This window comes from Xenopus tropicalis, chromosome 5 (genome assembly GCF_000004195.4).
Source record: "Xenopus tropicalis strain Nigerian chromosome 5, UCB_Xtro_10.0, whole genome shotgun sequence".
Classification (NCBI taxonomy): Eukaryota; Metazoa; Chordata; class Amphibia; order Anura; family Pipidae; genus Xenopus; species Xenopus tropicalis.
The window spans coordinates 52,640,472-52,659,292 of record NC_030681.2 but is presented as its reverse complement, the minus strand read 5'-3'; the positions used below and the strand labels follow the sequence as shown (position 1 = coordinate 52,659,292).

Here is an 18,821-nt window from a genome sequence, read left to right as displayed (position 1 = left end):
AGCAAAATAACTTTGTATTAATGACGTTGAAGAAGGAAAGGCACAATTGCTGGGGGGTGCCAAAAGTTAAGCACCTCCAGTGACTGCACCCCAGGTGCTCCTGTTAACATGAAACTGCATCTTTTTTCACTACCCTGGGGCCAATGCCTGTGCAGTAGAGTGAAAAAGACAGCTAGTTTTCTAATGTTCAGCTTTTCACTCCACAGCGCAAACGCATGAAGAAAAAAGAATTCTGGCACCCCCAGCAATTGTGACAGCGATCTACAGTGTAGACGGGCCTCTCGTCTATAAACTGGCATGATGATTAGACTTGGCAAATGTCCTTTAACAATGAAAGCAAACCAGCTTTATGTGTCCGTTTTAATGTGCAAAATGGAAAGAAAATATATAAATATATAAGTTGCAGCCATGCACTTCATTAATGTCTCATCATAAAGAAAATCCCATGAGCATTTGTATTTTCTAATTTATATGCCAGGTGGCACTAAGACTATGAAAAAAGTGTTTTACATGGCATATTCCTGAAGATAGCTCTGTAATTTTTTTTTTCCAAAATAACTTTTAAAAGAATAGGTATAGTATATCTGACATAAATTGCTCGGTCTTTAATAAATAGGTTTCTAACCTGGGATCAGGGGCTATTTCTGCATTGGTTCATTGTAGATTTACAAATCTCTTAATTTTTCTGCATCTCAAGCCCTAATTTTTTTTAGGGTGTTTATTTTTCATTTTTATTTAACAGCTTAACAGAAAAAAAGGAAAAGAAAGGAAAAAAATGGCTCTAAGTTTCTGGTTGTTATCAGTTACAAGCAAGTGCTAAATTTAGGATTGCACACTCTGGACTTGGGGCTGAACCTGCCTAAAAAATACATATACACAAAAAAAAAACCCCCACTAAGCTCGGAGAGGCAAGGGGGGGGGGGCGGCATTCCCTAGGCCACCTCAGGGAAGCACTAGGGGCTGTAGCACCCCTGCATAGACATTTACTATTTAGTGGGCTGGTGGGGGCTGTTTGTGCCTTGTGTGTACTTTAAATACCAAGCCCTATTTCGAATCCCATTGCAGGCTTGCTTACCAACATCATTCAACAAATTTGTTTTGACGATATTGTACTATTTGACGTGAAGAGACAACAAATTCTATTTTTCTTGGCAGAAGCAGATAGGCCTTTGTATTCCTCTTAGCATTGATTAACAATGAACACTAGCTATAATATTTTCATTTAGCTTTTCCAAAATGTGGTATCATATCTTGCAACAAATGCTACAAGGTCTCAAAGTTCCCTCAGGCTTACAAAAGAATAACTTCAGATCCTATGAATTTCTACAGAAAATAGCCTCTTCATTGGGGTTGCCACTACATAAAAGGGTTAGATATTTCATCCATCTCTTCTCATATTCAGATAAGGATATAATTTTCCCTCAATATTTCTAATTGATAATTGATCTTATTCAATTAACTTGCATTTTCTATTTTGAAAACTTTATTACATTAGCAAGTTACAAGCACTGCTTGCACAACAAACTGTAAGGAGCATATTCTCTAAATATGCCAGTTAATCCTTGCTAAGAATACATACAGGACATCAAATTTAATTAATGATGCTACTTTTATCATTCTGAAACTGCTCAATGAGTCTTCCTTTAAACTGCTGTGCTATTTCTAGAAACTACAGCCTTTTCTCCTGTTACTTCTATATTTAGAAGAAATATCTGTTTTTCATCAACATTTATTTTTTAAACTTTAATTCTTAGTTTATCTATAAAACAATTACACTTTGAACTGCATCTTTGTCTCTTGATATCTCTTTTGCATATCTGCTCTTTGCAGGAACATTTACTTATCATTAGGATTGTCATCAAGCAGACTTAAAAAATGTAATTACTGTGTCCAGCGACTCCCCTTCCTGTGATGTCACAGTGCCCTACACTATTTAATAAGCAATGGGCAGACTTTCACATGCTCCTACCTCTTTAAAGGCACAAGCACATCAGAAGTAGAACGCAGCAATGTGGCTGCAATGGTAAAGATGTATTTTCCCCATTGTATCTTCGGAAGGCTGCCGCAAAACCCATTAGCTGTTGCTAGGTGGCAATACCTATTCATGCAAACCCTACTTGATTTCATTATTCTGCGAGCAGCAAATTGATTCGCCAATTGGTTGCTAGGGGTTACTGCGCTACTGCAAATGTGCCCAGTATTAGTAGAGGAACTCAACAGACCTCACTTTATTAAAATAATCATTTCACCCCTCAGCTACAGACATTTCTATTTTCTTGTTCCTGTCATGCAGCTATCAGTACCAGTCAACGTAGTTGGCACTTTCTATTTCAATCTGTACAAAAAGGTTTAGGATTTAACAGATGGGAGGCATTAGTAAATAAAACTGTGGAACACGGTATACCTGTCAGAGCAAAAAAACTGTATAACAGATGCCCTTTAGCATGATAGAGCATATACAGGTATGGGACCCCTTAGGGTGATGGCACCTCTCTCCCACATTTAAATCTCAGCTAACCCAGGCAACTAATCTCCCCGTAATGCCTTCCCACTGGCAAAAAAGTGATTTGCCTGTGGGAAGGCATACACAACAATTCGTTTTTTTAAGTCACCCTGCACAGGATCCAATGTAATTAGCAGCTTCCCATAGCTGCACTGACAGGCACAACTTCAGCCTGACAGCAACTATACAGAGCGGAGTAGAGATTGGCCTGAAAAACACGAAAGGAGACATTTTCCAGCCCATCTCTGCTCCGTGTAGCTGTACTCAGACTGTCAATGCAGCTACAGGAAGCTGCTCATTACATTGATCTGCTTCTCTCCGCCTGATTTAAAACCATAGGCGTAGAGAAGCGCTTGATATGCACTGTGTGCCCTTGCCCTTAGACCTGTAGCAATAAGCATTTGAGAAAAGCATTCAGGGAGCTAACCAACTGGCACTTAGTAGAGCAGAAGGTAATGTCTGTGGATCTAAAACTTTGTAGATCTGAATCTGTGCAGAAAGCCTACTGGGGGCCTGTTGGTCTTCCTTAGCTTGCTGGCAGTTTGCAGTAGTTAAATTTGATGGATTTTTTAACTTTCACAGCTGTAATATTTTATGCTGTGTAAGACAAACAAGCACTCACAGATAAGTTTTGGTAAAATACAGCTGTGCAGGGCCCCTGTGACTTCTGTTTTTCTGTAGCCACGTTAGTGAGTTCCACCAGAGACTGATTGGTGAATACTGTAGGCACGCGGAAGCAGTGAGCTCCCAAAGAACACAACTCACTATGGTCATCTCTGCACAAAATGTCTGATTAGAGACAGAATCGCCACAATACTTATAGAAGAAATTCCAAACCATGGGGTAATCATCCACATGGCCCTGGCCTTAAAAGACCAACGTACACTGATGTAGAAACCTACACTGCATTATGTAACAATACTAAATGGATTTACAGATGATAGATTATACATTTAAAATACAAATACATCAAAACTGCTGAGCTATTCCATTAAAATGTTAAGATTTTAACAGTAAAAAGTAACACAAAAAATTTTCAAGTAAAAAAATCTATTCTACCCTGCCCCAAATATTGCCCAATACTTATTATTTTGAATGCTGTAGTACAAAATACCTGTTAAAAGTTGGCTTCCGGTCATTTGAAGAAAGACGATACGGTGATGCAGGTGAAGTATCAGGCGTCCACTATGCGGCGATCGGTTGATCGAGCCTAGACTGACTCATTCCTATACAGAAGGAAGGCTAGGCTTGATCAATCGATCACCGCATAGTGGACGCTTCCCCTGATACTTCACCTGCATCGCCGTATCGCCTTTCTTCAAATGACTAGAAGCCAACTTTTAACAGGTATTCTGTACTACAGCATTCAAAATAACAAATGGTTTGCAGGATAGGGCAATTATTGGGGCAGATTTTTTACTTGAAAAATTTTTTACTTTTGCTTTAAAGAGTACATTAAAGTATATTAAAAGAGTTAATTAAGTCATTATATGAGACTATATTAAAAATCAGTGAGGAGTTTAATTACTAAGTAAAAAATGGCATCTGATACCATATTTAAAACCAATGGTTCATTATAAAAATATACATTTTAATGAGATGTGCAACATCAAGGAACACCACTCTGACTAAAGCTGCCCATACTCACACTGATATAATGGTATGAAACATAGTTTAGAACTATTTTCAGACCGTGTGTGCTCCAAATTATCATCCCAATAATTTTTGTACCATGGACCAGTTAGAAAATTTTGGTCTATATATATATATATATATATATATATATATATATATATTGAATAAAGTGTAAAGTATAAGGATATTATAAGACACAGAGGAGATCTATGACCATATAAAAGTCTGAGTGATTTTATACACGTCATGGAACTCCTAGGCATCTGATAATATCCTCATATTTTTTAACAAGGGGTACTTTAATTATTATAACAGGGCTGTGGAGTCGGATTTGGAGTCGGAGGCAATTTTGGGTACCTGGAGTCGGAGTCGGCAAAAAATGAACCGACTCCGACTCCTACTAAATTTAAATGGGAATAAAAAAAAAAAAATAAAGCAAGTTTAAATGTCCCAATTCACAAACAGTCATAATGAATCTTCTCTGCTATAAGAATAAAGCCCAATGCACGCAGTGCATAAACTAACACGTTGAGTGACCATGAAGCATGCTTTTCATTGACTGTATGAATGTATAAATACATTAGTATATTAAAAACAGAGGAGTCGGAGTCGTGGAGTCGAAAGTATCAGAAACTGAGGAGTCGGAGTTGGAGAATTTATCTACCGACTCCACAGCCCTGTATTATAATACACAAGTTTCAGTAGGTCATGTGAAAGAAATTACATCACTTAGTGCCAATTATAACTGATGACATCACCACTCACAGTTTATAAGGATATTCATGGTTATTGTGTATTATATAGGGAACAATGCACACCCTACTGCATTATATTAGGATATAAGATGTTAATAAGGAATTCCATGAGCATATAAAGGCATGGGCTGAAGGACCAAGTTTCAGATGTGTAATGCATTAAATCAATAACCCTGATTATAACTGATGACATCACAAAGCACCATTTATAAGTATATATTTAGAAATTATCCAAGGCTCTAATGTATTGTAAAATATACAATATATAGATAATAATGTACCCCCAAGTGTAAACCTGTAACACATACGTAAAGTCTAATATCCTTACATTTTACAACAGGGTGTACATTATTTAAGTAAGACGTAGGCACAAGTCACATCCCTAAGCACCAGTTATAACTGATGACATCCCTACGCACTGTTCATAAAGATATATAATTTATAGGATCTTCATGGCTTTTGTCTGATAATGTAAAATTTACTCAAGGTTCATATATTTTTAGTATTACAAGGTAATTAATAGGATATTTTTTAAGTATTTTATACATCCACATACAAAAGATTTAACAACCATACAAAGCTTGTCCCTCTATATACTTCATATTGGACACACTGACATCGAACAATTAAATCTACATGATTTTAACACAAACAGCACACAATACATTTTATAAAACACTGGTCTTGGTGTACTTGTTTGCATACTGCTACAGATTTTGCTCCTGAGTTCTAGGAGATATTAGATAAAACAAAACACAGGTTGAGATTTATTGAATGTGCTAGCAGCACTCCCCTCCCTTTTTAATATACAGGCATTTCCAGCTGTGGAGAAGCCTAAACATAACATAGTGGCAACTGTTTCCAGCCACCCTACTAGCGTACTGCCAAAAGAGACATTTTACAAATAGGCATATAAAATACACAGATAGGCAGACTGATCTTTACGTTTCAAAACACAGGGCTGAGCTCTACCTTCCACATCCCTGGTACACTACAAGCCAATGAACATAGCAACAGTCTGGCATTCTAACAGCCTCTCATATTGTTTTTCTCTTCCAGCAATGTTCTCCAAAAATATAAAATGAAGAAAAAAGCCTTCCAGAGTATGAGCCTATGTATATGTTTGTCAATAGAATTTACAACATGTCAGCTACGTCATCAACAGAAGGAAATAAGCTAGAAATATAAAGACAAATCTGTAATCTCCCCAAACAGCGTTATTATGTATGGGTTCCCTGCTCTCCTGCGGGGTCCTACAGCAACAGCTGCAGCCAGATCGCCTGGCGGTGCTGCATTGTACGAGATGCACAGTGAGCGCACAGTACAGAAGCGCATATAAATGCATCAATGCACCGCACACACACACCGCACACACACACCGCACACTAACACACAGCTACATACGGCTGCCACATTCTACCTGCATGCTCTGCCACTAACACCTTGACAAGTCACAGTCCTGCCCAACACGGATTTCAATTCAGCGTCCATATTATTCATTGTAAAGCCACATACTCATACAAATACACGTTTAGCTTATAACACCTTACCCTTTTGCAGAAACGGAGCTCCCCTGCCTGTCTAGTGTCTTCTGTGCAGGGCCTATCTCTCCTCCTCTCCCCCCTCTCCAGAGAGCACGTGATCCCGGTCACATGACTGTGTTTCCCAAGCCTTCCTAGTGCTCCAGGCTGTCTGTCACCTCCCCCACCCTCCCATTCTGGCAGCTCCTGTTGTGTGTGACTGTATTAGGAGACATGATGTAAAGGCTGCATTCTGTATAGACGGGCTGTTCTTGCTGCTGCACGCTGGATAGAATCCGAGCGCAGGGCACAGCACAGGCTGCCTAGTAGCTCACTGACTGCATGGGAGGAATTCATATTTGTTCATTTGGATAGTGCGCCGACGCTCGCATCATTTGTAGGCAAAGTTGCTGCGTTGGGTTTCGGAAGGTTTTACCTTCTGTGTGTCATACAAATCAGAGCTGTCAGTCTGTGGAATTATATGAGCCGTCAATTTGTGCGAGCAAGCCTTTAGCCTCTGGCTTTGTGTAGAGGTGCAGTGATTCCCTCAGTAAAGCAGTTTGCCACATAAAATGTAGGACACTGCGTCAAAAAACAACTACCTTTGCGCCTCACTCCGAATAACTGAGTTATCTACTAATACAAAAGGACGATGTTGTGTTTAGGTTTCTCACTAGTGAAAATAGTGATTTTTATTTCTTTATTTTTGCAAAGGATCGGAGCCTTATTAATGACCAGAATGGCGTGCAAGCTTAAATATTGGCTGTCCAGCATGTTGATTCCACAGCATTAGTAATTTATATGTAAGTGATAAATCCAACTCCAGCTGTAATCTGTAGGATAGAGAAAGTAGTGTGACCAGATCAGGGAAAAAAAATCAGGGACATCTAATAAGGGCATGTTGCAGGGCAGGGCATTTAAATTTCCAGTTCGATTTTTTAGACATGTTCCTGAATTTTCAAGTGCTCTGGTCATCCTAAAGCTGGCCCATACATGTTCAGATTTAGGGGCACATTTACTAACCCACGAACGGGCCGAATGCGTCCGATTGCATTTTTTTCGTAATGATCGGTAATTTTGCGATTTTTTTTTGGCGTCTTTACGATTTTTGCGTAAAAACGCGATTTTTTTTGGCGTCTTTACGATTTTTGTGTAAAAACGCGAGTTTTTCGGCGTCTTTACAATTTTTGCGTAAAAACGCGAGTTTTTCGTAGCCATTACAAAAGTTGCGCAAAGTCGCGATTTTTTCGTAGGTTAAAACATGTGCGAAACGTTGCGCCTTTTAAGTTTTAACGCTACGAAAAAGGCGCGACTTTGCGCGCAAGTGTTAACGCTACGAAAAAATCGCGACTTTGCGCAACTTTCGTAAAGACACCGAAAAACTTGCGTTTTTACGCAAAAATCGTAAAGATGCCGAAAAAATCGGAATTTTTCCAATTCGGATTCGAAATCGTGTCTTAGTAAATCAGCCCCTTAGTCTTCTTTCGACAAACGTTTGGATATGAAATGTATATTTAAATGCAACGGTATAAAACTAACGTTCAGACTGAAATTGTAGGGTAAGACCCTAAAAATAACAAATCAGAGGATGTTTTGAACATGAAATAGTTAGCAGACACCAACTGGACTAAAATGACTTCCTGGAAATGCATTGTAGGCCCCCCAAGGATATTGTCAGATACACAATACATGCAAAGATTTTATCACTATTAGGTCGAAATTTTTTAACCTGTCCAATTGCCATGGTATGAAAGTTATTGGGACAATAATTCAGAGCCCACACATGGTCCGAATATAGTAGAAAACTAAGTTTTGTATGTCTTTCCCAATAAAAGATCATTATCCTGTAAGCCATAATCCTCCAACTAATTTTATGGTAATCGGAGAAGGCTGGGAAATGTCATTTGTAAAATCAAGTATGGTGTAATAGGTCAACGTGAGACTAAAACGCAAACAAGCAAAACATGCAATGGAGTCTCCAAGATTCTGACTATTGGTGGCTGCTGGGAGATGTAATTTAGAAAATATAAAACATTACTAATCGTCTGTGGTGGGATTCGGCCTAAAAGTTAAATGACTTAGGTAGTCTCTCCTGTTGGCCAAATAACCAGAGAATGCATAAGGAGCAATAACAGTACAGGTATGGGACCTGTTATCCAGAATGTGTTGGACCCAGGGCTTTCCGGATAAGGGATCTTTCAGAAATTTGGATCTCCATACCTTAAGGGGTCAATTCATCAAAGTACAATTGCTCTGAATACAACTAATTGGTATTTCATTGTAACTTGCGTATTTTCGCTGCTTTTTTCATTATTTTGCGCAACAAAATAGTATTGTCACAACGAGTACCAAAGTTTCGGATTCATTCAAGCTTTGTTATCGTGACTTTCCTTGGGCCAGGTTGGAGCTGCAGACTGCCATTGAGTCCTATGGGAGGCTTCCAAAATCATGCACAGATGGATCAAAGTCGGAAAAGTTTTCCTGCTGTTTACGATTGTTCAGATATGAAAATTTTGTGATTTTCGCATCGCCAATACAATAATATCATGACATACGATTTTTTCATAAGCATTTTCGTGATATTTGCAATCATCAGAAATTATCGTATTTAATCTGAATTTTTCCCAATTCGGGATTCGAACTCATACTTTGATGAATAGACCCCTGTGTCTACTAAAAAATCATTTAAACCCAATAGGATTGTTTAGTCTCCAATGAGGATTAATTATATCTTAGTTGGCATCAAGTACAAGCTACTGTGTTATTATTACAGAGAAAAAGGAAATCATTTTTAAAAATTAGAATTGTTTTCTTTTAATGGAGTCTATGGGAGATGGGCTTTCCGTAATTCAAAACTTTCTAGATAATGGATCCCACACCTGTATGGCCATTGTTCCAGTGAGTCGGTTGGATTAGATTTGGCAAAACTGCAGGAGACAGATGTGCAAAGCTGGTAAAGATTTACCCACAAAAACTAAGAGCTTTACCTGCAACAAAGGTGGTTCTACCAGGTAGTGATGTGATCCAGACTGGTGAATACTTATGCCACCAACAAATACATTTTTTATTAACATTGATGTCCCAAAGAATACTAGCACCCTCAAAGTTTGTGTGTAAATCAAATGGTAAAAACCCAAATAAACCCATATTAAATACTGGTTAAACATAACAAAACATTAGATTATTTTTTCTTCTAAACATGGCTCCCTCCACTCCATTCTATATGACTCTACACAGCATCACTTCATATCCAGTTCCCAAAGTGAATAGGTGTCGCATAAAAACTCTTACTTTACCTTCCCAGGATATGTCATTTCTTGCCACTTTGTGTTTTATCATAACAAAAGGAATTCTGGGAGTGAATTCCAGACTCTTAAAAAAAATCCCATTTACATGGGTTTATCCTATAGGCTAAAGCTCACCCACTGGGTTTGAAGCTGAAGCCAGGATAATAGCTGATCAGATTCCCAACTACAGATCGGTTTCGCCCTTCTTGGGGCTCATCAGTGTAGTGCAGGGTTTTCTGATCAGCTTAGGTAGAGTCACCATGTGGTTCTACCAACAAATAAATAGGGTTCTATGAGGCAGTCTCCTCAACCCTATTTATTTGTATGTTTTATCATAGTAATTCTTGTTACAAGAATCTGTTTCTTTTGATCAGCGTCAACAAACAAAATGAAATCCATTGTGATTCTATGATAATAAAACATGAAAACTTCCAATTTTGTTAATCTATCAGTGTCTACCACTGATAAAAAAAAATAAATAAAAACAAACTTTCTTATTACTGCTCTTGGCCTGTGTATAAACACAAGTCGAGCAACAGTCCCTTCATTGCATCTGTGCTATTCTGTGTTTTCAACCAAAGGCACTTATGTCAGCCTGGGTACAGACACTAAAATGCATACTCAAGCATTTTCTGCCATTTCCAAAGGATAGAGGGGAGGAATTTCAGAGATGCAGGGACAGAGGATACACAGAAGTGGCACAGAAAGTTTGAATTTGCATAACTTTTCAGCTATTTTTTTTTTCATTATATTTTCTAGTTTTTTTTTAGGATAACTACCCCTAATACATTTATATTTGACAGGTGTCTATAGTAACATGGGGGGGGGGGGGGGGGGGGTTCTTTTAGAAAGGTGAGACAATTGTTGCATGGTTTAAAGGAAATGTAACACTAAATTTTTTTAAGTAAAAAAGCTATTCTACCCTGCACCAATAACTGCCCTATCCTGCAAACCACTTAGTATTTTAAATGCTTTAATAGAACATATCTGCTAAAACTTGGCTTCCTGTCAATTGAAGTACGGCAATAAGGTGAAGGAAGGAGCTGCATCCACTATGCGACGATCGGCTGATCGAGCCTAACCTGACTCCTTCCTATACAGAAAGAAGGCTAGGGTCAATCAATCGATCGTTGCATGGTGATTCACCTTATTGCCGTACTTCAATTGACATTTCCTTTAAACCATGCAACAATTGTCTCAGGGGTAGAATAGCTTTTTTTACTTAAAACATTTTAGTGTTACTTTTCCTTTAACAGACTGGTCCAGGTTAATGCTTAGTGGGTCCCATTGATCACGTTAATAAAGTGAATATCCCTTCTGCAATAGATAGTAGTAATTAAAAGGAGATAAGTAATTCTATACTGTCTTGGGGCCCAAAAGCTACTCCATGTTTGGTTCTTGCAAGGTAGATTAGCAGTAAACAGCCCCACCCTTCACCCCTTTACTGACTGTTTTAGCTTACAGATAAGCAGGCGTTATTATGTAGGGGCATTATCTGTGCACTGGTAATTTAATGATCAACCTTGCAAGGACCAAAAATAAAGTAGCTTCCATATCCTCATTTGCCCTGTTTAGTTTAAGAAATAACAAATATATAGATATTTTCTAATTAAAACAATAGGCAATCATACTGTGGCATCATCCTTTTAGCCCTCTTAGATGGGTAGATTTTCACAGGGCCGGAACTTGGGGTAGGCAGCAGAGGCAGCTGCCTAGGGCGCAACGATTTAGGGGCGCCAGGTAGGAGCCTCTCCTGCCTACCCCTAGTGTTAATTTGTCATTGCCTCCGCTGCTTGTCATTAGCGGCGGAGGCAATGACCAATCTAACGCCCCCCCGAACGGCGCATACGCGCCAATGCACAGGAGGCGGTGCAGGGCGGAGCTGGCCGACCGAGTTGCCTAGGGCGACCGGTCGGCTTGGCCCGCCCCTGGATTTTTAAAAAGCTACCATTCACCCCCTAAGGGCAGTGACACATGGGGAGATTAGCCGGCGTGCGACTTATCTCCCTGACATCCCACTAGCTAGAATGTAAATCGCTGGTGGGTTGGCATACGCAGCGCTCGGTTTCCTCTCAAGGCAACTTCAGCAAATCGCGGCGCCGCTTATGCCATCCCACTGGCGATTTACATTCTAGTTAATGTAATAGCATTGCGGGGAGATTAGTCGCCCGCGACAACGAAGATTTGTCATGTGGCAACTAATCTCCCCGTGTGTCACTGCCCTTAGGGTGTCTTTCTTATTATGGGCCAATTCAAATATACAAAAGCATTGCTGTTACTTCCTCACCCTAACCTAACAAATATTAGTAGCCCAGATACTTGCAGCTACACACTGGGTAATAGCGTTACTGGGTAATATTGGCTAGCTCCCCTCTCTCTTAATGACTTTGTATTGTATTTAATCTCTCAGCTTTACATAATAATATTTGGCTGGATCTTTGCTTTCTTCAGAAACTTGGGAAAAAATCTGGTTAGCCATCCAAAAGCTTTCTCCTAATGTGGGAGTTAAAGAAGCTGCTTATAAAGTAATATATTGTTGGTATCTCACCCCTATCCACAAACATACTATAGAAGTTAACCTGCTAACTTGCTTCAGAGGACACGATGAAAGCGCATTAAAAACAAAAAAGAGAACAATAATAAATACAAGTAAGTGATGAGTCAACCAACTGTGAGTGAGCAAACAAAACAGTGATGATATTCGATGTGCCGCCACCTCCTCAATATGGTAAGTATATATACTCACCAGAACACAAAACAACTGTGCCAAAAGAAACAGGATTGAATGTTTGGTTGTAGGCTCTACTGATTCCTCAAGTTATGAGAAAGACAAGAGAGAATGAAAATAGCGTGTTACCATTTATTAAGACAAATATCCTGCGCAAAACAGGCTACTTACAGAATTCAGAAGTAATAAAATCCTAAAAATAATGAGCTCAACGCGTTTCACGTGTAGAACGACACGCTTCCTCAGGAACAAACAAACAGTCATGGTGAGCACATATACTTACCATATTGAGGAGGTGGCAGCACAGCGAATATTATCACTGTTTTGTTTGCTCAGTCACTCACAGTTGGTTGACTCATTACTTACTTGTTTTTATTACTCTATAATTGTTCTCTTTTTTGTTTTTTATGCCCTTCCATCTTGTCTTTTGTCTATCAATCTGAGGCCCATTCAAAAGGAGGGCTTTTTTAAGAGGAAGCAGCAAGGCACTTTATTCAACACAGCAGAGGACCTACATTTGAATCACATCTCCAATAGCATTGAGTATTGTATGTCACATATACACAAGAATTTTAACTTGCTTCAGAGGTTGCTCTGACAGAAGGGACTATTTACATGCATGGTGGAACTGCTCTGTTGTTTCTGCTCTTTGGTTGGAAGTATCCCAACTTATCTCACAACTTATTTCTATGCCCATCCAAGTAACCACAGAAATAGCATTGTTGTTACTTCCTCACCCTAACCTGCCTCCCGAGCAACAAATATTAGTAGCCCAGGTACTTGCAGCTACACATATGCCCTTACATATACCAATCTCTTGATGGGATGGTTCGAATGGCTCCACTTCTTTGGGGTTTCTAATCCCCATAGGGCACATTTAGTATGTTTTTTCCGGTACATAGACGATTGTCTGGGTATATGGGACGGGGATGAAATTTCACTTAATGATTTTGTTACCTTTTGTAATAGTAGAGTTAAGGGTATTACGTTCACTTTTAAATAACATTCTGACACTCTCTCTTTTTTGGATGTTTCATTAACTTCCAAAGATATATGTATACACATGGATTTATATAGGAAACCTATCACTTGTAACACTTTGCTACATTTTGAGAGTTCTCATCCAGTTGCTTGTAAGAGGGGCATTCCAGTTGGGCAATTCCTTTGATTATGTCGGATTTGCTCAACTTGGGATGCTTTTCAACATCAGGAGGGATCGTTTTCTTGAGAGGGGCTATAGTACAGATGTTATTGAACTAGCCTATGAGCGGACGTTGGGGAGCAACAGGCATGATCTATTGGATGAGACTAGAGGTCGTAATATTAATAAGCAATTTGCAGAAGATACGTTTCTCTATGACTTATAGTAGAGACTCTCACCATATTCAACAAAGTATATCTAAATATTGGGGGGTTCTCCTACAAGACCCGATCTAAAGCTAAAGTTTAACTAAAGTTCTTTATAAGAGACCTTTGTTTGTCTTTAAGAAAGGTAGGGATATTGCATCCCAACTTTCCCCGAGTTTATATGTTTCTAAGCAAATAAATAAGGATATACCTTGGCTTGGACAGACATAAGGGGAACTACCGGTGCTGTAGGACTAGACGCAAGGCATGTCATTATTTGAAAGTGTTGAAGGAATATAAGAGTACATACACAGGAAAGGTTTATGCGATAAAATAGTACTTTAATTGCATTTCACAGAGAGTGGTTTATTTGATTACATGTGACTGCGGTGCCCAATATGTTGGGAAAACGATTTGCAGAGTGTGCGAACGTATCTTGGAACACCTCTCAGGGATAGAGAGAAATTATATTAAGTCAGCTGTAGACAAACATTCCCTTCAGAAACGTGTCAAGCATATGGTCCTGGTTTTATACATGCATAACATGGTTTTAAAGGACTGAATAAACTTTTTTTTATACAGCGGTGTTTGGTTTGCTCTATATATTTTTCTCATGTTTTTTTCACACGCTGGGTAATAGCCCCACACTGGCTAGCTCCCTTCCTCTCTTTAACAATGGTAAAAGAAAGACCAAGGGGCCCATTCATGAAACCACGATTTTTCGCCAAATAAAAGCATGATTGGAAAAAATTAGAAGTAACCACAATAATTTCTGATGTGCGCAAATTGCATGAAAATTCTTTTCTTGGTCATACAAAAATATTGTAGTTGCGATCTGAAAGTCACAAAATTTTCATATCTGAACGATCGTAAACGGCGCAAAAACCTTTCTGGCTTTGAAACTTCAATGCACGGTTTTGAAAGCCTTCCATAGGACTCAATGGCACTGTACAGCTCCAACCTGGCAAAAGAAAGTCACAATACCAAAGCTTGAATGAATTCCGAAATGGTCGTAGTCTGTGCGAAAAATACAACTTTTTTGTGGAAGTTAGGGGAAAACCACGAAAAAGTCGTACTATTTTAACAATATTATCATGGTCATTACGAAAAGTTCTAAAAAATGAGAAAAAATAAAAAATTTTCTAAAAAAATAAATCGTAGTTTAATGAATGGGCCCCTAACATTTATTCTTCTATAACTTCTAGCCCAGTGCTGTCCAACTTCTGTGGTGCAGAGGGCCAGAATTTCTGTAGCATACATAGTGGAGGGACACTAATTGAAGCAATTTTTGACCCTTTTTTAAACTGCACTCACTTCAAACCACACCCATGTTATCAAAAGAGCTTTTAAGACCATGCCCACAAAACCCAAATGCTTGGTGCTCACTACAGGGATATCAACCATCATTCATATGTGAATTATATTATGTCATATTAAGACACACCCTTAAATCCATATGCCTCCTCCAACCCCCAGCTCATACTTACACACCTTAGGGACCATATAATGGCTTTTTCCAATTGGTAACAAACTCCCAGAACAAACCCCAGGATTACATCCTGAATCTGAGGTGTGAACCATGCAGGGGGCCAGTTAATATCAATACTGATACCATTAAACTTACACAAAGGTAAGCCATCAAAGCAGCCAGACAGGTTAGTTATGTAGGGTGGCCATACACAGACAGAATTAAGATGCTGAGTCCTTTAGATTGATTTGGCAAATTACCTGCCTGTGTATGGTGGCCCTCCCACACATATCTTGGCGTAAGCCGGCCAGATGTCGATTGGGCCGGTTTGATTTTCCTATTGGACCACATTGGCCCATTGATGAGGTCAAATGGCTCCTATCCCCTTCATTTTAATGTGATAAAATGATCGGATTAGAACGACATTGCATATTGGCAGATTTTATAGTGTATGGCCACCTTTAATCTTAACCTTACCATCTGGTGGTATGTATATCTATATATCAGTGTTATCAAGGGTTTTAACACACATCACTCTTTTTTCTGAGCATTTGTTATTTGGTGTACACTGGGCTGATAATAATGCTCATGCGCTCCCACCCGCCTCTTCTGTGCGTAGCAATGCCAAGCGTAGGCACCAATGCATACAAAAAGAGGGGCAACTGTGTACGTTCCATTCTAGAAATGCAAAGAATTGCCTCACGTAAGTGCAAGAACCAAATCACAATTGGACATATGCAAAGTGATATATTAGTACAAAAAAGCAAAATTTAAAACTATTACATTTCAATATTATTTTTAAGGTTTATTTTTGTTCTTGAAATTTACATATATTTGACAATTTATAATTCTGGAAAAACCACCCAGTTGGCATTAGCCTGGTACAAAAAAAAAGTGGTTAATAAGAGACCCAAAAAGTCCTGCATGTGTCTAATTTTTGAAACCCAGACCCACATTTTTATAAACTTGGACCCACTGCTGACCCAGGGCCATCATCAGGGATGGAGAGGGGGTACAGTTGTGCCAGGCCCCATGAAATCAGAACAAACTTACAGGAAATTGTGTATCAAGCAAAAAACAATGCAGAAAAGCTTTGCAGGTACAAACTCCACTGACCAGCAAAGAATTAAAAAACTTATGGTAAATTCCACTGCCCCCAATGAACTGATTATTAGTTTATTTAAAACTATTAAATTTCAATATTATTTTTAAGGTTTATTTTTGTTCTTGAAATTTACATATATTTGACAATTTATAATTCTGCGTAATTACTTTTGCACTATATATTGTAATTTACATAATCAAATATAATATGTGGGACTAGAGCATTTTGGAGAAGTTAAAGGATAAATACATTTTGCTATTATAAAGTTTGCTATTAAAAAAAAAACTTAAATGATGAACTGGTCATTGCTTTCCAGTGTCAGCTGCTAGCACGTCATGGATAAACTGTAGAGTGCACTGGTAAATAAAGGAGTCTTTGCTTTTTGGCTTGCAGATGTTCAGATGGTTTACATCCACAGGAATCAGCTTACCGATGCCCAAATCTGAAAGCATACAAAATAAAATATTCATCATGTACATGCACTAAATGAATTTCACATAAATATAAACCTGAGGCCTTAATATTTATTAAGTGCACTTAACTTTTAGTGCTCTGCCTATGACACACAGGGGCATTTACCTGCTGGTTTGTGGCAGTCAAATTGCCCCTGTCCCACTGTCACTGTTTTCTATACAAACTTATAGGAAATGTGCTGCTAGAGGTAAATGTGTAATTAACAAGCAGATCATCATCCAGGAATGCCAAATGGAGAGTTTCTAAATAATGGTCTGCCTGTCGAGAGGCAACTTCAGCGATCGCGCCGCCACGTATGCCACCCCACCGGCGATTTACATTTTTGCCGGTGGGATGTCATATTGGGGAGATTAGTCGTCCGCAACAGGGGAGATTTGTCGCGGGCGCCTAATCTCCCCGTGTACCAGAGCCCTAAGGGGTTTTCACTGCCACTTTTTTTCTGCAGGAAAAACCACCCAGTTGGCATTAGCCTGGTACAAAAAAAAGTGGTTAATAAGAGACCCAAAAAGTCCTGCATGTGTCTAATTTTTGAAACCCAGACCCACATTTTTATAAACTTGGACCCACTGCTGACCCAGGGCCATCATCAGGGATGGAGAGGGGGTACATGAAATCAGAACAAACTTACGGAACTTGTGTATCAAGCAAAAAACAATGCAGAAAAGCTTTGCAGGTACAAACTCCACTGACCAGCAAAGAATTAAAAAACTTATGGTAAATTCCACTGCCCCCAATGAACTGATTATTAGCACATGAATTATTTATTTTAACTATTTTTATCAACTGCTTATTATAGAGTAATATCAGCTGTTTCAATTGGGATCAGCATCTTCTACCAGCAGGGGTAATGACTGGTTATTGGGCCCCACAGCAACCACTGGGCTCCTACGTGTGCGCAATTTAAGAAACAAAAAATTATTTTACTTTCAAAGAAACTTGCATAACTTACATATAAACTCCACTGACCCCAAAATTAAAATACTGACTTATTAGCACAGTAATCATTTTACCTTTTTTTTTTTTTTTAACTACTTCTGACTAGTTATTACGCAGTTTACATAACATACAGTGCATGAAAAGTTTACTTCCATATCAAGCAATTACAGCAGGGCAGGGAGGTCGGAAGGTGATAAACTTAGGGAAAACTCCACTGACCCTCTATAAACTGAATGACGTATTAGTATATTAATCGATGGAACTCTTTATATGAACTGCTTATTATAAAGTAACATCAGTTGTGCCAACCTATAACTACTTTATTGCAGTTACAGTTTGCAGCCTGACCTGCCACCCGCTGACCACCATTAAACTGGACCTGCTGTTGTTGTAAGCCAAAAGTCACATTGTCAGAAGTGGACAGAATAAAACAAAAGGAAAAAACTAGGAAAACAAAAGGTTAATTGAGTAAAACGTGGTATATATGAGATCAGCAACCCGACCAGTGGCCCGCAGACACACCAATGCATACTCTTACCCACAATTTCTACATACAAGTTGCAGGTTACCTGCTTTTTGCCGGTAAACAATGCATTGCAGGACTGATAGCCTGGACAACTCAGACTAAATTGATTGTTGCTTGGAAACGCTTCACTTCATAAGTCACATACATGAGAAGACAAATAAGATAGTACATACCTGCTGATTCTAATGGCACAATGTGTAGTTTCATCATGCGGCCCACCCGTGTTGGCAACAATTCTGCAAAACTTATGATTTTGAAGTCCTTATTTTTGGAAAATTGTAGGAATTCATCATTTAATTTTTTAAGTTCAGGAGAATCTTAAGAGAAACATATACACAAACTTTTTAAAACAGAGTGTAAAAGTAAACTATCCCCACAACTTTTGAATTTTTGCATGTAAGCTATAAGTTTGATGTATATGCCAATCTCATTTACAGTTTGGCATAACATGTTGGTGATTCATAAATACAAGTTAATAATAATTGTTACAGTTCTGACATTGTGCTAACCGCTGGGAAATTATTTCAATAATCATGG

General features: G+C 38.7%; 2 protein-coding genes across 3 annotated transcripts in view; both read right to left on the bottom strand.

The window, feature by feature from the left end:
* Positions 1–6,586, bottom strand: part of tulp4 (TUB like protein 4) — a 60,202-nt gene extending 53,616 nt beyond the window's left edge. The window contains exon 1 of one of the 2 annotated variants that reach the window (XM_012962678.3): positions 6,444–6,586. The gene's annotated coding sequence lies outside the window, so the exon portion shown is untranslated. Of the gene's footprint in view, positions 1–6,313; positions 6,376–6,443 lie in introns of those variants that run through there. The other variant, XM_031901488.1, reaches the window with a different exon arrangement.
* A 9,447-nt stretch (positions 6,587–16,033) lies between these two features.
* The window catches only part of serac1 (serine active site containing 1), a 44,327-nt gene continuing 41,539 nt past the window's right edge, over positions 16,034–18,821 (bottom strand). Inside the window, exons 16-17 of the mRNA XM_031902304.1 lie at positions 18,458–18,601; positions 16,034–16,790 (exon numbers count right to left, since the gene is read on the bottom strand). Coding sequence (XP_031758164.1) covers positions 16,651–16,790; positions 18,458–18,601 — 284 coding nt within the window. The 3' untranslated portion in view covers positions 16,034–16,650. The remainder of the gene's footprint in view (positions 16,791–18,457; positions 18,602–18,821) is intronic.